Raw genomic sequence first — 23,042 nt, 5'->3', positions numbered from 1 at the left:
ATATATGTAAAAATATATGGTTTAAAATGGTATGCCATATAGCTTCTTGAATTTGTTAAGAAGTATTTGAACGTATTTTCCATCTGTATCTCTAGTGTTTACATAAGCATAGCCTTCCTTAGTAAAATATACTTGTAATTTCCTATAGTTTACGCCGGTATAAAAGTAGAAAGAGTCTTGTTCTTCGCTATAGTAGTAAAACTCAAACGTATGCTTGCCATAGTCTGTAATTTCAATTGTTTCATCTTCTAGTTCGTCGACAAATTCGAATACAATATCTCCAAATTTGCCTTTGTTCTTATTGTTTTCAGAACGAGTGACCCAACGTAAGTTTTCAAGTCTATTGTCGTTTCTTATACGGTTTATATGGTCTACAAAAGGTAAATTGTTAGGATTCAGTATAAAATGAGTTGCAATGACAACATGTTTAAGATAGTGTTTTCCACCCATATTCATAATAGCATATCCGTCATTTCGCTCCCATTCGCTTAAAACTCTTTTTGTCTTTTTGTTTCTGACTTCAAATGACTCACAACAGTGAATTTCATATTTCTCATCTAACAAACAAGTTTCCCAACGGTCTTCTCCAACAAACTCAGCGTACATTTCAAATAAAATAAAAAAATATTTTTTTAAAAATATATGGTTTTAAAATGGTATGCCATTTCATATTTCTCATCTAACAAACAAGTTTCCCAACGGTCTTCTCCAACAAACTCAGCGTACATTTCAAATAAAATAAAAAAATATTTTTTTCTTTACTTTACATAACCGCCTGCTGCCATAAGTCTTTGACGCCAACCCATACCAGCTAATGAAGGTTGACTTGGTTTAGTTTGGAAACTAAACTTTGGTTTTGGTTTATCTTCAGTTTTTGGTTTCTCTTCTTCTATCGGTTTTTCGTCACTTTTCGGTTCCTTTGACTTTACCTCACTTGCAGGAATAGTTGTGTCGTCAACATCTTCATAAATATCATATGCCATTTGTTTTTGTTTTCCTTTCAACTTTTTGTGTTTGTTGTAAAGTTTAGAATATTTCGACTCTAAGTCAATGAGATGTTCTATAATGAACTGTTGGTCAGTGAAGTAAACTTTTCCATCTGTTGTCTCGAAAGCTCCTTCAGACTTCAATATTTTATTTGTGAGAGTCTGTTTCTTTTTTGAGATACTAGCCGTTCCATTTTTATGAAAAGTGACTTTGTAGTTAGGGTTTGTATTTCCAGACCTGGCACTTTCTATATTGAATTTTTCTCTTCATCTGTAAGTTCTTTGACGGGTTTTGACAATGGTTCTGAACTTTTTGTTTGTGGTGTCAAATCTACCGTTTCAACTTCTTCGGTCATTTCATCTCAGTAAAAAATTTTAGTTTGGTTTGTTTTCAACTGGTTGTTGTTGTTTTTTAAGTCGGTCTAAAACTTCCTGAGGTATAGGAAGAACTTGACAAACACGTTGTGTAACTGCTGGAAGTCGACAAATCCATCTTGAACCCATTTGTCTCAATGCTGTATTGTTCATTTCATCTCAGTAAAAAACTTTACATTCCCCACGTTTGAGGCGGTTGAGGTTGGTTATTGTTTACCCACTGTTGTGCATGGTTATATCCTCTGTTAAAGAATCTTTCACCTTGGTCCATATAGTGTCCTGCTTGGTTATAGTAGTCATTTGCTTTGTTATAATAGTTTCCTGCTTGTCTTCCTACATTGTCCATCCATCCTTGAACTTTTCCTCTTGTTTCAGGATTTGGAATAAGATTTGTTGCATCTCGTGCTACATCCCAACCTTTCTGTACAGTTTGTATAATAGGTTGTGCTTTCTCTTTAAGTATACCTAATGTACTCAAAATCTTCCTTCCAACTCCAAATACACCTCTGGCTATTGTTCCCACTGCGGGTAAAAATCTGGATGCAACTCCTGCTAACGCGCCAAATAAACCCATTTCTTATGGGTTAAAAAATGACGAATCCAAACAAGGACCCCTATGTTTCTAAGGCAACAAAGAAAGCACTCATGATAAAAATCTTTAGTTCAACACCAAATGCTTGGTTTATGGATATCTTGGAAAACATTCCGAGAGTTAGAACAGATGGACCACCATACTGGCTAATATTTGTCGGTCAAAACACAAGATACTGTGAAGCCATACCATTACAGTCCAAAAATATTTTAGATATCTTAGCAGCTTTGACAATATTCGTTGACAAATACCATCCAACAAAACTGACATCTGACTGTGAAAGTTCTTTCAAATCAGACGATATTAAAAACTATCTGCGTTCAAAAAATGTAAACCAATATTTCATTGTCGACCAAAACCATTCTGCTCTTGGTGTCATTGACGGTTGTATAAAAATGTTAAGAGACTTAAACCAACCACAAGGTGGTGAAGCAAATGAAATGTCATATGACGACAAATATAGACACTTCTCCATGGCAAAGATGAGACAAGTTTTAAATATTTACAATAGCCGTAAACAAAAAGGTTTGGGAAACCACTCCCCCGAAGAAATGAAAAACAACCCTGACTTAGAGAAAGACTATATATTAATAATTTAGTCAAAAGAGACAAACAAGAAAGAATGCTGGGCTTCAAACTTCAGAAAGGTGACAAAGTAAAAATAGAAATACCTAAACGCGACCCATATGAAAATACTATTGACTATGACAACAATGGGAACCCGACAGGTACTCACATTCGTGTTCGTAAAAATAGAAGAAAGTATACAAGAGAATATTATGAAGTTTTAGGCAAACATGGCAAAATGTACACACTGCAAGCAGAAGATAAAACTACTATTGCCAGACCTCGTTTCAAACTTGTCAAAGTTCAAGGTGGTATACTTTCAAAGACAGTTCCTAACAAATATAAGACAACTCCTGACGAATATGCTAAAGAAGTTGAAAATGACGACTAAGCAATTCTATACCATGCGTAAACTGTCATGTAAGGTGGCATGTAGTCTTTACCCAAGCCTGTTGGATTTGTTGTGAAAGTGTGTGAATGATTTCCTCCTGGTTCAGTTTGTCGAAAAGTCTTTTTTGCTGAATGGTTATAATCTGGAGATAAAACGTCATTGCCAGCTTCATACTCTGAGTTGTATAATGGATGGTCTCTTAATGAGTGACTATGGTCACCAGAAAAGTTTGTCGTTCCTGTATGAGTGTGCGGTGGAAGGTTTGCTTCTTTAATTTTCTTCGAACCTCCTGCCGTCTTTGAATATCTAGCACAGTATAAGAATTTGTCTACAATCTGCTTCCATTCACCAAAACCAAGTACTGTTTCTGGTCTGGTAGAGTTCATTGACGTATAAATAGAGCCTATAGGATATAATGTTTGAAGTATTTCCGTCTTTAATGTTTGAAGCTCTGTTTTGTCTGCTTTCTTCTCATATAAATCTTGAGCAGTGAATTTAACGTTATTTTCATCCTTCATGACATAAACATCTTTACATCTAATGTTTCTCATCGTCGTTATGTCGTCATCCGATGTTAAACCTTGTGGAAAGTTAGGAGGTTTCCAATATAATACATCCCCATCAGGTTCTTCAACCGTTCCTTCAATACTTTCTATACCAACAGTTGTAAAACTTGTATGTGTATGGTTCTTGTCTGCTTTCTTCTCTAACTCATTGTTAACATATGTTTTATCCGCTTTAAGGTCTAAACATCCTGAAACCCATCCTGTATCGGCTTTACTTTTTAAAATCTTCGATGTCCATTCATGGTACCAGTCAACCCTTTCTTTCATTTCGTTATCTTTTTCATCCACATATTCCTTATCTGCTTTCTTCTCTAACTTACTAGCCACACATGCTAACTCATCGTTAACATATGTTTTATCTGCTTTCTTTTCAAGGCTAACGTTTAAGTCTGTTATTTCAGATATAGAATGTGTATGTCCAACGGCACTTTTCATGTTTAAGGTTTCTTGTAAGTTTGTAATATTTGCAATGGTATGTGTATGAGTCTTTTTAGAATATTCGTTTTCAGCTCTTGTCACTTCAATTGACATTTTATTGTCAACATATTTTTTGTCTGCTAGTTCAGGATGAGTATGTTCTTTTGTTGCATAAGCTTTGTTAGCTCTTTCTTCTTCTTTTGCTATTGCATCGTCTACATATTCTTTGTCAGCTTTGTTGCCAACATCTGCTTTCAAAAGAAGTTCATTTATAGGTTTCTCGTTTAAAGTTCCTTTTGTTGGATTTATACAGACAGTATTGTTCTTCTTGTCTTGAAATAGAAACTCATCTGTCATTGGGTTTATTGTCAGTTTTAAATTTCCTTCTTTCAATGACTCAGATATCTTAGAATAGTTTGAAAAGTTTGTTGTGTTCTTATTTAGAGCTTGTATAATGAGTTGTCGGTTGTGTTGTATTTCTCTCATAGACGCTGTTTCATTTGACATTTTTATTCTAGATAAAATATGCTTTCAATAGAAAAAGAAAATTCTAGAGTTGCTACAACTAAACCATTAGATGAACTTTTTACCAATGTAGGTCAAAAGTTTGAGACAGAGACCGTAAAGCATGAAGGCTATCGTTTTGACTACCCGTTAAGATGGTTAAGAGACCCATCCGTCACAAAAGCTATTGGCTTTCGTAGAATGAAGTTCATTTCAGAAGCCATACATGGTTTCCCATTTACAGTCGGTTTTGAAGTTCGATACTATAACAAAGAAAAACGTATGTATGAGAAATTTGAACAGGGAAAACTTTTACAAGTGAATTTGCTTGTAAACTTAGAAACAACTCTTCAAGCTTTTCAAGAAAAAATAAACGATATCTATATCGAATATGCAAAGCAGTATAACATTGACGAAGGAGAGTACCATCTCGATATTATATATGACAGGAAAAATGCAACTGTTAAAATCAATAGAATAGAAGACCTTGGAGAAAACGTTTATATTTCTACAAATATAACAACTTGGCATGGTATAGATTTATGAGGATGTTAAATCAGCCTGCAGCATATCCAGTACACCCGGACTTTTATGAAGTCGAAAACCCTAATGGAACATATGAAAATGTTTTCGACTCAGATGCTATTATCGTTCATGCTTCATTTTCTGGTGCACAAAACTCTTTTTTATGCTTGGCAAATGACTTTTACGAAAAACCTACAAAGCTATATGAACCACCAAGTGGAAGTATTTCAGACTTTCAAGTATGGTTTACTACAGATGGAAGAAAGAGAATAATTCCATTATACCATGCGTTTTACTTAGAACTTAGTTTCATATACAACTACTATCGAACGGTAAAAATATAATTTTTTAATACGGTTGAGGTGTTGGATTTGGTTGCCAACTAGACTGTGGTGCAGGTTCAGGCTGTTGTATAACAGGAGCTTGTTCTTCTGGTTCAGGGTCTTTAGGTATAATACCAACGAACTGACCTACTCTTTTACCAATATTTTTGACACCGTTCCATACTCCTCTTCCGACAGATTTTATTCCATTCCATATACCTCTTCCAACTCTTCTGAAGAAGTTTCCAATACTACTGAAGAAACCCATTTTACTATATGTAAAAATCTAATGTCCACCTAGTCTCTTACGTTTCCTGTTGAGTTCCATAGCATTCTTTAACTGGAGCTCATACATTCTGTTTCTCCTCTGGTAGAAAACATATTCTGGGTCAACTCCTGTGTTCGCGTCATCTGCATAAAGTTGTTTATATCCCACTTCGGGGTTTGTATAAAACTCTTTCCATCTCATATTTGCATACCATGGTGGCAAACCTAACGCAGCGTCATTTGACATGGCAGTTTGCATTTGTACATCTGTTGGCACTTGACCATAGTTTGCCATTGCAGTTTGTATTCTAACTTCATTTGGAATATTCTCTGGGTTTGGTTGTCCAGGTTGCTGTGCATTCGCTAAGTTCTGTGCGTCCATTTAATATTAGATAAAAATATCTCTTACGAGTACATATACTGGACATTTGCAGGCATTGGTTCATCTTCATATTCTCTGTACCTTTCTGCCACGTCAAATAAATAAATGACACAATGGAAAAAACCTAAAACAAGTAGTCCTATTTCAAACCACATTTACTTACTAATAAAATTTCTTTATTGTGACACTTTCTCCAGTTTATGGGACCTCTCTCATACTCTATCTTGTCATATCTAAACTCATAGTCATGTATGTCCTCTAACCATCTCATAACGGTTTCCAAACCACTTTTATCGGATGTAAAGTAAAAGCATGGATGGTTATGTAAAACGTCTAAAGTTTCTAAAGAGTCTCTCAAAGTCCAGTCTACTTGGTATTGAAAATCCCATGTGTTATAGAACGGCGGGTCCACTATAAAGAAAACATTTTCCTTGTCTTTATATTTTTCATACAACTCTGTCCAACGACATCTCACAAACTCTATACCCTCAATATATTTTTCTATGTCCTCTTTGAAAACATTTGTATAGTTAAGATATAAAACTTTTGACATAAGTGTTTCAATGTCATGAACTCTTATAGAACCACTATATAATAGTCTAGCAGATATACTATCCCAGTCTATATATTCTGCTTTTTTCAAAACCTCTCTCACAATATTTTTCTTATCTAATGGTATACGTTCCATCTTACCTATAGGTATCTTTTCTTTTAACTCTTTCAATATATTGTTTGTGTCTGGTATATGTTTGAGACGGTCCATATAGTTGTCGAAGTCATTGCATATAATCTTTGAGTCTGGGAATATTGTATGGCACAAATGGGATATATAGAAACTTCCACCGAACAAATCTACAAATGTTAGACCATTCGGTAGTTTCTTAAGTTCTCTCAATAGAATATCTTTACATCTACTCTTATTTCCAAAGAACGGTAACGGTGGTTTTGTAAAATTCATTTATATATAATAATAAAAATGTTTTTTCCTGAAAAGTGACAGAAAAGTGACAAAACATGAAAACATATATAATTTGTGAAAAGCGACACATTATATAATGTTTTCGACCCAGAAGAAGGCTTCTCAAAGTATACTTCCTTGGAACGCCTGTAACTTTTCCTGTAGCGACGATAGACCCTTACTTGTCCGGACAAAGTTATACTAAACATCTTCAGGGCTAGAAGGGGCGCAGCCCCTGGAAGCCCCTTATACCTGACCTCAAATAATCTTATAAAACACAAAATTATTATTTTATAATATAATTCTTAGATAATACATCCGATATGTAAAGTGTCAAAAATGAATTGAACCGAATTTTCATGCATTACAGCAAAATTTTCTGAAGACAACGGCACTTTTCAGCAGATTAAAAATTTATGACAGAACTTGCTGTTGGTACTGATGAAAACCCATTAATTAAAGATTCATTGGTCAGGGAAGTTTATAATAAGTCCAGAAAATTTTCTGTTGGAGAAAAAATTACAGACGATGAAATTGCTAATTTTTGTTTAATAAATGTCGAGCAGTTTTTCATTGGCCATGATTTTCAAGCAAATTGTGAGACGATGTTTTTTGGTTTTGAGAAGGCAATTCAATTTGCAAAAGAAGCCACAGATTTATTTTGCGATGGAACTTTTAAAATTACACCAAAACATTTTCAAAAAGGACAGATGCTAACAATTATGATTTGTGAACCTTCAACAAATCAATATCTACCACTTTTATTTATATTCATGAAAAACCGCACATTTGAATCTTATAAGAAGGCATTTGAATATATTTTTACTGTCAAGGGTATTCAATTTTCAAAGCTAATTCAAATTCATTGTGATTTTGAAAAGGGAATGATAGAGGCACTTCAACAAATTTTCCCTAAAGTCCGTATAATTGGATGCCTATTTCATTTCAAACAAGCTTTACACAGGAAACTTGTAGCACTTTATACAAAAAATTTCAATACTTTACAAAATTCTTTATTTAAGCTATATTCTATTACTCCATTCATGTCTCATGAAGAATTTGTACTTACAATGCATATAATTAATCAAAATAAAGTTGATTCGATCAAAGATTATATTGATTATTTCAACAAAGTTTGGTTGCCGCACTACAATTTAATATCTCAATATAATAATGCAACTGCAATATTCACTAATGATTGCCTCGAGAGTATGCATTCAGAATTTTCTTCGTTAAAACATCCAAACATTTATGAAGCTATTAAGAAGATATCTCAAATCCAATTAGATAAATATAACGCCATCAAAAATAACCAGAAGATCGAGCGCCATATAAAAACCGTTATCACTGATAGCTACAAAAATTATATTCTTGACTGCTTTCAAAAAGAACTTGAGAAAACAATTTTTTCTATCAAACAATACAACGTAAGTGATCTTTCTTTGGCTCAGAACGAGATTTCTCCATATGGTTCCATAGAATCGAGTTCATTGTTCGAAAATATTCCAGTTCATGATGCAGATATACTCAAATCGATCGATCTAACAGATAAAGATACAATGATCACTAAGTTTATTAATGAAAAAAGAGAAAAAATTATGGCATTATTTAATGAAACATTAAATCATCCAGATTTTAATTCATCCACTCCAATTCAAACTAATTTTGAGCAAGCCGATACAAATCAAGGTTCAGATGCTCCAATTCGCTCCGAAAATTCAAATATTGCAGACTCTACAGATTTAGAACCAGAAAATCAAAACCATCCTTCTACAAATCAAATGTCTAGTAATCTAGAACATAAGCTGGACCTTCTTGATCATATTGAAAAACAATTATCGAAAATGCGCTCGTTATTGGGAATTCTTCCTACTACAAATGCTATTGTTGGGCCGTCAAAACAAGTTTCAGTTAATAGCAAGCAAAATTCTGAAAAAATAAGAAAAAATCTTCCATAACAACAAAATCAAACAATAAAAACAAAATTCATCCGACAATCCTCCTAAACGTAAAGCTCCTATTTCGGAAAGGATTCTCAGCGATAATAACTTATATTTTCAAGTTCATCGAAAGAGATCGAAAAGCAAACGTTCCACATCTACAGAGAAAAAGAATTGATATATGAAGTCTAATTCCTTTTATAACTACTATATTTTTATTCTTATGACTAAAAATAATATATTATTTAACAATTTTCATTTTTTTCTTTTAACAATTTCGTTTTATTTCCATTTATTGTTAAATGATTTTTAGCATACACCTTTCTTTGTTCATCTTCTAAATACAATTTATTTTTTCTTAGATATAATTCTATTCATTCAATTCGATCGTCATTTTTCAGTACATGATCGTAATTTTAAATTATTGATCGCGATTTTTACTTCAGAATTTGTTCGCAATATTGCTTATCAAAATTATATCTCTATTCTCTCATTTCTGTTTAGTCAATATCATTACACTCCTATTGTCTAATAACATGCTATTAATTTTCTTAAAATTAAAAAAAAATATCAACTTTTAAAAACAGAAACTTAACATCCTTAGGTCAATGGATTTTGATGTGAGATACATTTAATCTGTTTTTCTTTTTTTATTTTAAATAATTGAATATTTATAGTTGTTATGGGTCTTACATCATGTAAAACGAATTTTCTTAAAGTAAATTTACTTTTTCTTCAATCTTTCTTACATATTTATTAAAAAAAATTATCAAAAAAAAGATGTTTTAGAATGAAAAAAAAATAGAAAAATCTTCATTTATAGTCTTTCTTGAATGTATACGTTTTGATTTTTTTCTTTTTTTAAAAAAATTCAATTTCTAGAAAAATCGAGAAAAAATCATTTTCTTCTATTTTTTAGGACGCCATACCCATTGAAATCTCCTCTCAGGACGCCATAAACTATTCAATTATGGTGTAAACTTCTCAAAAATTGAATAGTTTACATCAGGACGCCTTAGGACGCCAACCCTTTACGCGCCCGGATATATTAAATTTTATGGCTAAATCTCTTGCCGTTCTTCACCTGAGGAGCTCCAAATCTCCCAATATCTGCAAAATGGAGCTTTGGAGTTCCTGAATATGTATCAACAAAGGTGTTTTACCATTTGGACCTCTGCTGATCAGAATATTATGGCAGCCATTCTGTTCTTCAGGAGCTCCAGGGTTCCCATTTCCACAAGAAAAAGAACTAGTTGTTTTATTTCTAATGAAATTCATCTTCGAAAATATCAGAAAAAGAAAGAATGGTGTCTTATATAAGAACACATGTTTTTGAACAATGTGAACGAAAATTTTTGGGCTGCTTCTTCACTACTATTAAATTCTGCAAGTTGAAAAGATGAATCTTTTTGTCGAAATCTAGCCTTGAAATATATATTAATTTTACTAAATATAAGCATTATATTATATGTTAATGGACTTTTTGCAAAGTTAGTAGTTTAACAAGTAAATATACATATTCTTCCAAAGTTCTTTCAATTACATTGAAAGGGAGGAAAATTTTATGTAAAGATTCGATCACTTGTAACCACTAAACCACAAGTAGAATCTTTACATGATATGATACCTGAATTGCCTCAAGAATAGCTTGTAACCGATATGATTAAGAGGAAAGATAGTATGCATCAGGCTTCTGCAAATTGGGTAAATTTAAGGTTATATGCTACATTTTTCGACTTTCCGTTTTTTTATTCGATTTTTTTTTCAACATAAATGCGGCGAAGGAATAAAATTAACGATATTGCATTCGAGAAATTTAGTGCTAATTTAAGTCCCCTTCAATCAAATTCTGATTCGTACATCTCTCCAACGCCATCTCCAAAATTTAGTCCTCATGGAAAGGCTTTTTCTAAAGATACTACTCAGCAAGGCCCTGATTTAACCGCAGTAAGTGAACAACGTATTCATGATATGACAGAAGACTTGAAAACAATAAAAGAAAGAATGAGAAGAATTTTAAAATACAATCATGCACAAATTTTTACAGATTTGCATGTCTTGAGTGAACTAAATGACACAGATCAGCCGTTTAAGGCATTTTCATACGACTGCCTTCAGTATTTTCGTGCATATAAACAAATAGAGAGATCAGGAGCAACAAATAAGATAGTAGGAACAGCATCATTGAAATCATCATCGTATACCCTCTTTAACTGCTGGAAGAAAATTACAAATATTTTTGATTTAATTGATAGAGATGGTTTGGAGTCTTTAAAAAACTACATTCATGGAAAATTCGAATCCATTGTACTAATTATCAATGATATCGTACGATCTGATAAAAGAATTGCTAATAAAAACGATCTGGTTGTTACAAGAGATAATCTTAAAAATTTAATTGATAATTTATCAAAGAACATTGATGGTTTGATTGACCAACGCGAACTAATGCATCAAAAGCCCAATTTGGCAGACTCTGTCATTTATGATATCAAATCTTTTACTCAAATTTACAAAACTTCTCATTACAATGAATTTAACAAAGTAAATCTTATGCAAAGCCAATTATCTATGTACCAATCACTAGTTCTTACAGCTCTTAATGATATTATCGTAGGAATTAATTCCGCATTTTCTTGGGATGATGATTTCAATCCGATAAACGCAGATGTGAGTAAAATTACAGAGAATATAAAGGAAGTAATCAAACTCATTGAGCTTCCACCCGCAATTGTGAAGCCATTGAAGAAAATTTCGAATGTTCAGTCAAATCCAATAACAAAAATACAAGTTAAGAAGGATCCGATGGCAGAAGTGAAGGATTTTACACGTGATTTCACAGGAAATGGTAGTTTTGGCGTTGCACAACTCGAAAATTTCATTGATGAAATAAGTAATACGATGAATATCAAGATATCGAAGGATGGAGATGTCTGGAGTAGGCTTGGTGAAGTAAAAACTAATATTGCTAAGGTAATTCAGCAAAAAGAAGAGATGCAAAAAGAATATTCAGCATTTCAAGATAAAGTAAGGTACCAAAGCCGCACAATCACGAATATTATGAAAGAAAGAGTAAGGATGGAAGCAGAAAAAGCAAATTTTGAATCCGAAATCACAGTTCGAAATGAAGATCTCGAAGAACGCAATGATGAACTACTTAGACAGATCAACGAGACATTATCCATTGCAAAACGCCGCGAAGAGCAATTATTTCAAATGAGAGCAACCGATGAAGACGGAAAAATGAAAAGATGTCTGAAAACAATTATAAAAAGAATGAACGAAATGATCGACGAAAGTGAACAAGATTTCAGTTTCTCCAATGACGATTTAGTCACAAGAGCTGACAAGCTCTCACAGTTCATTTCAAAACGAAGATGCCCTAAATGCAGAGACAGAGAAGTGGAAGAAAACGAATTGGCCAATAAAATGTCACTTTTGATACCTGAAAAATTTTCAACGATATCTGAAGGTGTAGACATTATTTTGAAGGATAGAGCAAGACTTATGAGAGAGAATATGGTTTTGCAAAGGGAAGTCAAAGAAAAAACGGAATTAATCAACCAAATGAAGGTTGCAACACAAGATTTAAAGGGGAAGATCAGAGAATTGTCAATCCAAATAGGTCAGCCTATTGGGGATGAAGACAACATTGCTGCTGCAACTCTTTATGCGATTAATATGATGGAAGCAAAACAAAAACAAGAAACAGAGAAAAAAATCGAGGAAATTATAAACGGCCATCGAACTTCCCTTCTGAAAATTTCCAAGAAAATGAAGATGGAAACATCCGAATATAAAGATGTTAAGAAAGCTGTTAAGAAGCTTTATAGAGATCATTGTGAATTAGTTAAAGAAAATGAAGAAAAAGATAAATTATTAAAAGAAATTGAGCAATGGTACAGAGATTTTGGAGATTTCCATGATGAAAAGCTTTCTATTAGAGATATGATTAAAGAATTAGACAACAGAGAGAATCCTTTAACCAAGATGTACATGGATGTATCAAATGAGAGCAAAACAGTCAAAGAAACGCTTGTCATTTGTGCGCAAAGACTATTGGCTATATCCCAATCATCAAAATATAGTCAATTCTCAAATATGTCCACAAAAACTTTGATCGAAGTATTTAATGATCTCGTTAACGATGTCCATGACAAATTTGATGAAGATAAGCAGAAGCTAGATACATACAAGTACAATGAAACTAAAACGAGCGATGTTCTCCTTGGTTTATGTGGAAGAGTTGGATCTTTCTTGAATTTGAAGTTTGAAGACAGAAGTCAGCTCGGAATTGTACAATTACTTAATGATCTCGAGAAGCTCATTGAAAGGGCTTTGACAGATGAATCTCCGCTTTTTATTTCAGTGAAAAAATTAAGTAGATATTTTGATCCAATCAGATCTAAACTTGGAACAAATTCTGATGATCCTGACGTAATTGTTCCAAGAGTAGTTCAATTGGTAACTCAATCTCCATGAATTTATTCTTATTTTTTGTTTGTAATTTTAAAAATTGTTTGTTTGTAATTTTATTTATGAAATTAGCAAAATAATTTTTACTTCGTAAATATCCTGTTCCAAAATGATTTTATGATTGATCCTAAAGAAATATTATCTTCAGTTGAGACTTTTGTGGAAATATTATCTTCAGTTGAGACTTTTGTGGAAATATTATCTTCAGTTGAGACTTTTGTGGAAATATAATCTTCAGATAAATCTTTTGTGGAAATATCATCTTCAGATAAATCTTTTGTGGAAATATCATTTTCAGATAAATTTTTTGTGGAAATATCATTTTCAGATAAATTTTTTGTGGAAATATCATTTTCAGATAAATCTTTTGTGGAAATATCATTTTCAGATAAATCTTTTGTGGAAATATCATCTTCAGATGAATCTTTGCCAAGTAGTTTTATTATTTCATCAAAATCATTTTCAACAGCATAGTCAAGAGCAGTTTTCTTATCATCATCTGTTGCACTTATATCTGCACCATGTGAAATAAGAAATTCTAATGTTTCTTTGCAATTATTTTTAGCTGCATAGATTAGTGCAGTTTTCTTGTCTCTATCTCTTTCATCTATTATTGCACCGTGTGAAATGAGAAGTTTAATAGCATCTATGCAATTGAATTTTGCTGCAACATGAAGGATTGCCAATCCATATTTATTTACTTTGGGATTGACATTTGCACCATGAGATATGAGAAGTTCTGCCATTTCTTTATTATTATATCTTACTGCATAATATAGAGCAGTATTTTCAAAACCATCTTGATCATCAATATTAATTAATTTGCCATTAGGATAATTCAATATCAACTTGGCAAGATCTGTATTATTGTGAATGGCTGCAACATGAATGATATTACGATTTAATCCTGATTGCCTTTGAATTGCTAAGTTATTCAAGTTTTCGTCTTTCAGAATTTCAAAAGATTGTTGAAAATAAGCACACCAAGGAATGATCGAATTCTTATCTTTCTCGAACATATAATACAAAATTTTCAAGTTTTGTGAATCGATTGCTGAATCATAATAATCTTTTTCTGGTACATATAAATTTCTTTGAAAGATATAATCGAGGAATTGGTCGTTATGTGATTCAACAATAAATCGAAAGCAACTCTCGTCAATCTTTTGCTTTTTCAAGCATTCATTAATGATGTCAGTGTTTCCACCAATAAATGAAAATTGAAGGCATCTAGCAGTTATTTTGATGTCAAAGTTTGAAATAATGAAATAGAAAATGTTGACTGAGCCAAAATAGGCGCAAGCTTCTATTACAGTAAACAAAAACTTAGGTATTTCAATTTTTGTATGTTCTAGTGAGTTTTGTATATCACATTGTTTAAATTTGTCAATTTGATCATACACAATAATATTGGTCAATTCATTTTCACTGAGATTTGATTGTTCATTCATATATTTTATTATATAAGCATTGTTAGAATCAACTGTTAGTTCAAGTTTCAACAATTTTAAACGGAACCGCATTATTTTGATATAACATTGAGGAACTGAATATGTTGAAAGGATTCGGTTAATAATTTTGATGTAAAGGTCTAAGGAACGATAATTGTAATCAATTGCAACTAATAAACTTTTAATAAGATCACGTGTTGTAATTTTAAATTTATAAATCAAAATATTGATCAAATTAAATGCAAGATCAACACCCTTGTTATCTGATATGCGAAAAAGCTTCCTATATGTTTCCATGAACTCTTCGTCCTCCTTGGAATACTTAGTGCTCATGAAAAATTGAGAAGTGAAACTAAAAAAAAAACTAATACATGTATTTATTAATAATTCCTTTAATTTAATCATTGCAGATACTTATTTCATATAATTTAAAGTTGGAAAGATGTTGTAATTTTTTTTTTGGCCTGTCCGGTTTAATTTTTTTGAGATGTTTAATAAATTCAATCAGAATGACCAAGTCCCTGATCTCACTAGAAACGAGTTCATCGTTTTCTGTAAAAGCTGTGGTAATCAAAATCTACCACAGGATGATATTACAAAAGCAACAAATTCAATTAAACATTATCAGAAACAACCAGAGTCTTTAGAGAGCTTTTTAGATCTTATTGCAACAGATTCTGACAGATTTGTTCGTTTTTATTCTGCTCAAGGTTTAATTGAATGGGTCAAATCTGATTTTGAGTTTAATCAGGATCAAATAGATCAAATAATGAACTTGCTTATAGAGAAGTATAATGAGAATGAATCCCTTCAAGAAAGACATGATTTTGCAGAAATATTAAATGTTATGGCCTATTTCACATGCTTATCTCCTAATTATCTTTCAATTCTTAACAATTTCAATGCATTTTCCCAAATTAACTTCCTTATTAACTTTATTGTTGCAATTCATTCTGAATATTTCCAAACAAGGCGTAAATCTAGTGAACTCAGAAGTATTTTAATAGAAAACAAAGAGGTATTGATTAATTTGATACTTCAAGCTCCAGTGTTCTCTGCTTGGTTTCGTTTAATTCAAACAATTTTTAATAATTTTGATGATGACGTTCCTGTATATATGGAAGCCTTTCTTAAGCGGACAGATAGCTTCACAGAAGAATTTTATCCAGAAGTTTTCGGAGTAATCGAAGAATTTTTGAAATTTGACTTAGGCTATGAGTATGATGAACTAATTACATTGGTTATCCAATATGCTATTAGTGTTTGCACAGATGAGACCGAAACAGCCCTCAAATCTTCAAAGCATGTAATTAGTTTTTTAGCAGATTATTCATTTGAATATTATGATACGCATATCGATGTATTTATATCCATAGCTGAATCTTCTATTGCTTTATTGCACCATTATGATGAACTTTGCGATGATTTGATAAATAATGTATTAAATATGGCATCTAGTTTCCAACATCTTGAAACACATGCCGAATTATTGGAATATAGGAAAGCTTACATCGATGCAATTGCTAATTTCTTCACAGAATATCCATTTTTGATAGATTCCAAATTTGATCATCCTTTATCAGTACTTCAATCCTCTAACTTCCCAGAGATCAGATTAGAATTACTTAAGTTCTACGAAGACAGATTCGATAACATCACATTTGGTCTTGTTTATGTTGCTTCTTTTGTTCAAGACTGGATGCTAGAAAAAACAGATGTTTACAACATATTTTTAAAGCAAATATTAGCCCTTCCTGAGATTCCTGCTTCTTCAATGAAATTCATTAAACTTTTGAACAGATTAAATATGCAGGACTGCGTAAATGAAGAAATGATACCAACATACATTAATATTTCTATATCATTCTTCGAACAAACACCTTTAGATACATGCCAGTTCTTAAAATTGTTCCTTGAAAAATTTAAAGAAAAATGTAAAGAGTATTTGAACGATTTGATCAATTTTTTCGTTCCTTATTTATCATCAAGCGAAGTAAATATCAAAAAATACATATATGCTATCCTAATTTCTTTGGCCGATCTTCATGGCGAAGATGCTGAACAATTTTTACAGAATATTGGCTCAGACATACTTAACACAATTAGTGAAGCCATGAATACGGATAATCCAAAGGAAGTAATAGAATCTCTAAAAATGTTCGATTTTATTATAACAAATCAACGCAATGAAGCCGGACCAACATGCTTGAAGTTCTTTAACAATCTTGCAGCGTCTTATGTCTCCCTTGTCCAGCCAATCCTCATGTTTGAAAGCGATGATCTTCAATCACAATTAGCTACCGTATTCCATTCATTTATTACGATGAAATGGATCACAGAATCAGACTTCCAGTTCGTTATCGAATATTCATTGTCAGCATTGGCAACAAAACCCATCAAGGAGCACATGTCATTGCTTATCGACACTTTACCATATTCTTTTATCCCTGATGTCACTAGTTTGCTAACACAAATCAATGTAAACGGAGATGCAGAATTAGTTGATGAATTTGTCAGATTTTTGACTAATTTTTTAGTTAACAATTCAGTGAACTTTTGGGAACAAATATCACCAGAATTTATTCTACATTTGTTAGAGAGCGATAATCCATCAATTTTGGAAGAATCTCTCGATTTATGCAAACAAATTTTGCTTTCAGATTCATTACCAGAAGGATTTAATGCATCACTCATCGAATTTATTATGCAAAGATTCAATTCCAACTTTTCGGAGAAGAGAGTTCGCCATAAGTTCTTCGAAATTCTAATGGCAAAGAAAGAATCAGTTCCTATTGCAATAGATCAATTCCTCTCCATTGTTGGTGATAATAATGACTATGCAGAGCAAATTAAAGCAGAATTATCACGTGAAAGTCCAAATCGCAACGTAATTTCGACCAATATGTGGAAATTGTTGCAAAACTATGAATTGGAGCAGCAACAACATAAATAGAGTATTCATGTATGACTTTAATAAATAAAATATAAATTTAATTTAAAATTTATTTTTATTTATTTATTTTTAGTGTTTTAATTTCAAAGATAGAAAATCCTTTTGATTTAATAATAGAATGGGTAATTCTGTTGAACAATGAACATTTAATAACATAATCAATGTTCAACATAAAAAAAATGTATATCACAAGGGGTAATAAATTAAAAATAGCAAATTTGTAGTAGAGTATACCAAATAAGCAAAAATATTGTAATTGTCTGGAATAATGCTTGAGCGTTATGCTAAAAGTAATGTTTTTGTTAAATGGGTATGAAAAACAAATCATATAACTAGAATATGACAATGGTTTTATATATAATTTGTTTCAATTTCATCAAACTTCAAATTCAAAAGCGGAATCAGATAAGTCGAAGCTCCCAAATAATTCATCTTCAAGGTTCTTAACAGGATCTTCAATAATGTTTCCATTTCTAATAATGTAATGTTTTCCATCATGATAAAATTCTGGTTCAACATCTTGATGTTTTTTTCTTTCTTCTTGTCTCATTAATAAGGCATATCTGCTTTTTATATTTATATCTGTCCTTCCAATAAAGTTTCTTGCAATTTGAGACCATTTTTTCCCAATTGCGCTAACCAAATTTAGAAGTTTTTCGTCATCTTCTTTGTTCCAAGGGCCAGTGTTGATGCGAGGATCTAGATAGTTTTTATATTTATCTCTACATTGTCTTGGTGTTCTTGTAATCATGTATTCGCTGATTTGCTTCCAATTTCCATCACCTAAAGCATTTACGAGGATTCTAAGCTTTTCATCCTCAGCTAATGTGAACTTATCCTTTGGATGTGGCTTCCCGATTGCAGACATAAGAACTAATCACGAAAAATAGAAGCTATTTGAAGAAATGGGGCAAAAACAATTCAAAAGTTGAGTAAAAAAAATTCAATAAGTTAAAGATCGACGACAGAGTGCTTATTAGTACATTTATTGATATTAAAAATATTGTTGACATTATTGATTTCTGTTTCATATCAAAATATCGAAATAAAAAGAATTGAAACAAGACAGTTCGATTTTGAATATGAATTGAAAATAATACTTAATAATTTAATTATACTCCAAATATAAATGGTATATATTGTCAATAGAGAGTAAGTTTGAATAGTTCTGAATTTCTGAAAATAACCGATTTCCTAAGAAATTTCTTTTATGAGAGTATGGTTCCATACAAGAGTATGTTTGGATTCAAGAAATTTATAATAAGGGTTTCGTTTTGCTAAAATTGTCACTTTTATAGCATATTTGTTTTTGGATGTTTTGCGAAACCAAAAAAAAACTATGATATACAATGTGTGTGTAAAGAAAATACTTTATTTACTAGTTAAAAAATCATTTGGTATTGATCAAGTTATTTTTTCTGGATAAGATATTATATGGATAATTGGATAGAAAATACAATTATATAATCTTGTACCTGGTTTAATTAAGCTAATTGTCATCAGAAGCTTGTAATTTTTATGAATTTCAGATTTTCTTTTCATTACTGCTTTTCTTAATAGGTCAAGTTCTTATTTACGTTATAAAGTATGATATTTACAAATATCAAGTTATCATGTTTTTTGAGAAATTATGAGAAACAAACAAAAATGAAAAAGATAGGAATAGCAATGAATAGTGATGTGGGTATAGAAAATGTAAGAGATATGAATGCAAAGCAATCAGTATTTAGGATATTGACCATAGATTTCGAAAAAAAAATGCTGCATATTGAGCGAAAACTATGATTATATTATAAGGCTGTCATTTAAAGCATAATGAAACTATTCCCTTTTCATTTTAATCGAATAAGATAGTAAAGATTTTTGAATTAGCTAGAAACTGATGAGATGTTTTCACAAATCAGATTTTTAATCTCTATAATGCATAATTCACTCAATATCTCAATTTTGATATTGCGAGATATTTTTGCTATCGGTTTCGCAATTTTGACACAATAGCAAGAGGGTTCTATAAGCATTATTATCAACGTAGAATCTGAATATCATATCAGAAAATGTCGCAAATCTGACATTTACCCGACCAAATAGCAAAAATAATTGAATACTTTTCGCAAAAACTTTAAAAATCGATAAAAATATGAAATATAGATATTAAAGAGACTTTTTATATAATATTCATAAAGATTTTCCAAAAATATGATACCGCAAAATTAAAAAAGTGACGTCTTGAGTGGAGTCAAAGGTCGAAATTGCTAGCTAAATGTTTTTTTAGCGAAATTGCGTATTGTACGTTTTTTTCGCAAAACGAAACCCTTATTTATAATAATGATTTCATCGTGGAATCATATATAAAAGCTTCATTAGGATTGTAAAAATCAATCCTCGGAAAATATGAAAATCATTCATTATTTCATTGTGTCTTTGAATATCCATAAGAAATGAAACAATACATATGAAAGTAAATTAACAAAATATTAATTAATTAAATTTTCTTTTGAAAAAACACCAAGAATTTAGAAGTTAATTATAGAAGATATAACCAATGATATCATATGATATTAATCAATATTTGTTTCTATAAGAAAGTGTTTGGTTCCTATGAGTAATTAATTTTTAACAATTTCCAGTTAGATAGAAGTCAATGTTCATATTTAGGTTCATGATACATAGGATAGTAAATCAACAGACTTCATCAAAATATAGATTATAAGATGCTCTAATTTTATGAAAATGTTTCCTCAAAACTATGGAGATGTTGTATTCTTTCAGCGAAGTAATGATTTTCTGGGAGATGTTACCGCTTAAATTTACAAAACAATTCACAATATATCAGCCCCCAAAAAAATTGATGGTCTTTAATGATACATTAGAACACTATGCATCCTCTAGAGCATTAAGATAAGTAATTATTGGCTTTAAGGATAATTTACTTCTTTGAACTTTCTCAAAATCTATTTTTCGGTCGTTTATTAAAAAATTTGACACTTTACAAAACTTCTGAATATTCGAAAAATTTATCGAGATCCCATATAGAAATCATCTATTTATAAATATTCATTTTGATCAAAAAATTTTTTTAGTGGGAAAAATAATCAGTGGCGAATCATCAATGGCTTTTTTTTTTAAATTTATGAACAACAAAACTATCTACAAGACCACTAATCCTCCTCAACTCCTTCCGTCAAATTACTTCGAAAGTATTAGTAATCCTAATGAATTATTCGAAAACAATAACTATTATATATTTAAAGCAGAAATAGTTCCATCTTTAAATAATTTGAAGGAAATTCTTAAATCAAACGATCCATCGTATATACTGATATGTAATAGACCTAATGAATCAATTTTTTCTACTCAACCAAGGAATAAAACGAAAAATTTGAAATTTGTATACGACAAAATATCTGTTGGTATAGATGTTCCGGTTGAATATGCACTACATGATACGCAAAGCTTGGTCGTCGACAAATTTCCACAATTACAAGGAAAATTATTAAAATTCATCCTTAAAGGTAAAAGAATTGACAATGTCCAAGCCCAAGATATTAGCGAACTGGACCAAATATCAGTTAGTGACATCAAAAGCAAAGATTTGCAATTAAGCAAATACAAAATTTATTTTGAAGGCCAAAATTACGAAATGGAGTTCCAAACTAATTCTACGGTCGATTCCGTTTTTAGCGAAATACGCAAATGCATTAAAAAGTTAGAAAACGTTCCAAAATTTACTTTATCGCATAATGAGAAAATACTCCAATCAAATGACATTGTCGGTGCGATAAATACGAATGTACACCCAATCTGCATCGAAGATCCAACGATAATCTTCAGACTTTTGATGGAAGATTATCCAATTACCTGCAAATTCGGATCCACGTTTAAAGACATTCCGAAACTATTAATCGAAAAATACCCATCGAAATTTAAATACCATCAGATTAAATTCTATTTGTCACAAACCGAAATTCCATTAGAAACTTCGGTTGATAAGTACAATGGATTGACAGTTGACCTTTCCCTGCCTGATAGAAACACGGTTGTGAACTTTATTTACAGTTCAAATCCTTCAAATTTAACTCTCGTTAAAGGATTAAAGGTTGCAATGAGCGATAAGTGGTCAGATGTCAAGAATAAGCTTTGTGAAGAACTTCGTGTCTCTCCTAGTAAGATTGCATTATCAGAAGTTGATGATAATCAATTGGTCGGAGAAAAACTTGACGAAATGGGCCAACCATCCGAAATTGCAATCAAAGTGTTTATTAAATCAGATTCAGAACCGCAAACTCCTCCAGTCGAGAATATTTCACCGATTTCGAGTCCAAAATCAAATCCAAATTCACCATCTCTTACTGCTACCGAAAGAGGAATCATAGATATGGGATTCACTCTTGAACAAGCAAGAGCTGCTATTAGTGTTGTTGGAAATGATATTAGTAGAGCAGTATCTTACATTTTCGACAATGCTGATAAAATTGCAAGAGGTCAAAAGCCTGAAGCATCTCCACCTCCTTCACATTCTTCATCAATGACAGTCAATCAAACAAAAGTTGAGGAAATTTCTCAAAAATTCCAAGCAGCTGTTGACAGCTCAGTCAACGGAGAAGATCTCAAACAGATGACTGAAATGGGTCTACCATATGAACAATCCAAATATGCTTTATTTATTGGTAATAACAATATTGGAACTGCTGTTGATCTTATTACTACTCCAAAGAGGAATAGATATAGCATAGAAATATTATATTCATTATGTAGAAATGCTTTCCAAAAGTCAAAGGATCCTGGAATCTTTACAGACTGCAAACCATATTTAAGACCTCTTTGGCCTGATTTAGCTGATGGAATTACACCTAACGAACAAGAGAATTTAAGGAGTATGGCTATTAAAGAAGGATATATTAGAAATTAAGAATATACATAATTGTAAAAATTATTTTTAAACTTATTATTTAAAATTCAAAACTTATTATTTTTTTTTTCGAATTTTGGTCTTCCAAAAAGATAATACAAATTAGCAACCCTATTTAAATTAACAAGAGTAGCACAGTATAAAATTGTATAAAATTTTAAGCAAGTTATAACATATATTATAAATTTTATAGGGCTTTCTAAGTATCGGTTTAGATCTTGTTACAATAAGTATGGAAAAATTGAAAAATCAATAGTTTTTCAAAAATTCGAACTTTGAAAAATCACAAAAAGGCTGCTGTATTCTCAAAATTACTTGTCATTTGGTCGTGCATCAAATTGTTTTCATCTAAATTAAGAGTTACTAACGTCAGTTGCAAAACTGCAAAAAAAATCTAGTAAATATGGTCAAATGGTGGTATGATGATGTGCTTTATTTCAAGTAAAGGTCGTTCATTCTG

General features: G+C 31.4%; 13 protein-coding genes and 1 pseudogene across 14 annotated transcripts, besides 4 other annotated features; 5 read left to right on the top strand and 9 right to left on the bottom strand.

Moving 5' to 3' along the window:
- Positions 1-4,401: part of a mobile genetic element that runs on past the window's edge.
- On the bottom strand, positions 22-606 carry TVAGG3_1004710 (His-Me finger endonucleases family; the record flags this gene model as incomplete). Its single annotated transcript, XM_051254375.1, has 1 exon — positions 22-606. The coding sequence occupies one exon, from the start codon at positions 604-606 to the stop codon at positions 22-24; it is 585 nt and encodes a 194-aa protein (XP_051079949.1).
- TVAGG3_1004700 lies at positions 759-1,342 on the bottom strand (annotated as a pseudogene). Its single transcript has one exon. A coding segment is annotated over exon 1 (584 nt).
- TVAGG3_1004690 (uncharacterized protein) lies at positions 1,362-1,514 on the bottom strand (the record flags this gene model as incomplete). The annotated part of the gene is made up of 1 exon (XM_001322527.1): positions 1,362-1,514. One exon carries the CDS (start codon positions 1,512-1,514, stop codon positions 1,362-1,364), a length of 153 nt encoding a protein of 50 aa, XP_001322562.1.
- On the bottom strand, positions 1,534-1,935 carry TVAGG3_1004680 (uncharacterized protein; the record flags this gene model as incomplete). Its single annotated transcript, XM_051254374.1, has 1 exon — positions 1,534-1,935. The coding sequence occupies one exon, from the start codon at positions 1,933-1,935 to the stop codon at positions 1,534-1,536; it is 402 nt and encodes a 133-aa protein (XP_051079948.1).
- TVAGG3_1004670 (uncharacterized protein) lies at positions 1,953-2,521 on the top strand (the record flags this gene model as incomplete). The annotated part of the gene is made up of 1 exon (XM_051254373.1): positions 1,953-2,521. A coding segment is annotated over one exon (569 nt), but the record flags the coding sequence as incomplete, so codon positions are not given.
- Positions 2,908-4,401, bottom strand: TVAGG3_1004650 (phage tail repeat-like family; the record flags this gene model as incomplete). The annotated part of the gene is made up of 1 exon (XM_001322526.2): positions 2,908-4,401. The coding sequence occupies one exon, from the start codon at positions 4,399-4,401 to the stop codon at positions 2,908-2,910; it is 1,494 nt and encodes a 497-aa protein (XP_001322561.2).
- Positions 4,402-4,419: 18 nt separating this feature from the next.
- On the top strand, positions 4,420-4,720 carry TVAGG3_1004630 (uncharacterized protein; the record flags this gene model as incomplete). Its single annotated transcript, XM_001322525.2, has 1 exon — positions 4,420-4,720. A coding segment is annotated over one exon (301 nt), but the record flags the coding sequence as incomplete, so codon positions are not given.
- Positions 4,721-5,271: 551 nt separating this feature from the next.
- On the bottom strand, positions 5,272-5,514 carry TVAGG3_1004620 (serine threonine-protein phosphatase family; the record flags this gene model as incomplete). The annotated part of the gene is made up of 1 exon (XM_001322524.2): positions 5,272-5,514. One exon carries the CDS (start codon positions 5,512-5,514, stop codon positions 5,272-5,274), a length of 243 nt encoding a protein of 80 aa, XP_001322559.2.
- Positions 5,515-5,630: 116 nt separating this feature from the next.
- TVAGG3_1004610 (uncharacterized protein) lies at positions 5,631-5,895 on the bottom strand (the record flags this gene model as incomplete). Its single annotated transcript, XM_001322523.2, has 1 exon — positions 5,631-5,895. A coding segment is annotated over one exon (265 nt), but the record flags the coding sequence as incomplete, so codon positions are not given.
- A 1,217-nt stretch (positions 5,896-7,112) lies between these two features.
- Positions 7,113-7,155: a mobile genetic element.
- Positions 7,156-7,222: 67 nt separating this feature from the next.
- Positions 7,223-9,834: a mobile genetic element.
- A 46-nt stretch (positions 9,835-9,880) lies between these two features.
- Positions 9,881-10,024: a mobile genetic element.
- A 542-nt stretch (positions 10,025-10,566) lies between these two features.
- Positions 10,567-13,275, top strand: TVAGG3_1004570 (uncharacterized protein; the record flags this gene model as incomplete). Its single annotated transcript, XM_001322521.1, has 1 exon — positions 10,567-13,275. The coding sequence occupies one exon, from the start codon at positions 10,567-10,569 to the stop codon at positions 13,273-13,275; it is 2,709 nt and encodes a 902-aa protein (XP_001322556.1).
- Positions 13,276-13,352: 77 nt separating this feature from the next.
- Positions 13,353-15,053, bottom strand: TVAGG3_1004560 (proteasome regulatory particle assembly; the record flags this gene model as incomplete). The annotated part of the gene is made up of 1 exon (XM_001322520.1): positions 13,353-15,053. The coding sequence occupies one exon, from the start codon at positions 15,051-15,053 to the stop codon at positions 13,353-13,355; it is 1,701 nt and encodes a 566-aa protein (XP_001322555.1).
- Positions 15,054-15,207: 154 nt separating this feature from the next.
- Positions 15,208-17,673, top strand: TVAGG3_1004550 (armadillo (ARM) repeat-containing protein family; the record flags this gene model as incomplete). Its single annotated transcript, XM_001322519.1, has 1 exon — positions 15,208-17,673. One exon carries the CDS (start codon positions 15,208-15,210, stop codon positions 17,671-17,673), a length of 2,466 nt encoding a protein of 821 aa, XP_001322554.1.
- Positions 17,674-18,049: 376 nt separating this feature from the next.
- TVAGG3_1004540 (RNA polymerase II transcription regulator recruiting protein) lies at positions 18,050-18,541 on the bottom strand (the record flags this gene model as incomplete). The annotated part of the gene is made up of 1 exon (XM_001322518.1): positions 18,050-18,541. One exon carries the CDS (start codon positions 18,539-18,541, stop codon positions 18,050-18,052), a length of 492 nt encoding a protein of 163 aa, XP_001322553.1.
- A 2,229-nt stretch (positions 18,542-20,770) lies between these two features.
- Positions 20,771-22,787, top strand: TVAGG3_1004530 (NEDD8 ultimate buster-1 BS4 protein family; the record flags this gene model as incomplete). The annotated part of the gene is made up of 1 exon (XM_001322517.1): positions 20,804-22,582. The coding sequence occupies one exon, from the start codon at positions 20,804-20,806 to the stop codon at positions 22,580-22,582; it is 1,779 nt and encodes a 592-aa protein (XP_001322552.1).
- Between the last annotated feature and the right edge of the window lie 255 nt (positions 22,788-23,042).

The sequence above is a fragment of the Trichomonas vaginalis genome, chromosome I (assembly GCF_026262505.1).
Source record: "Trichomonas vaginalis G3 chromosome I, whole genome shotgun sequence".
In the NCBI taxonomy this organism is placed as follows: Eukaryota; Parabasalia; order Trichomonadida; family Trichomonadidae; genus Trichomonas; species Trichomonas vaginalis.
This window is presented reverse-complemented; position numbering and strand designations above follow the sequence as displayed.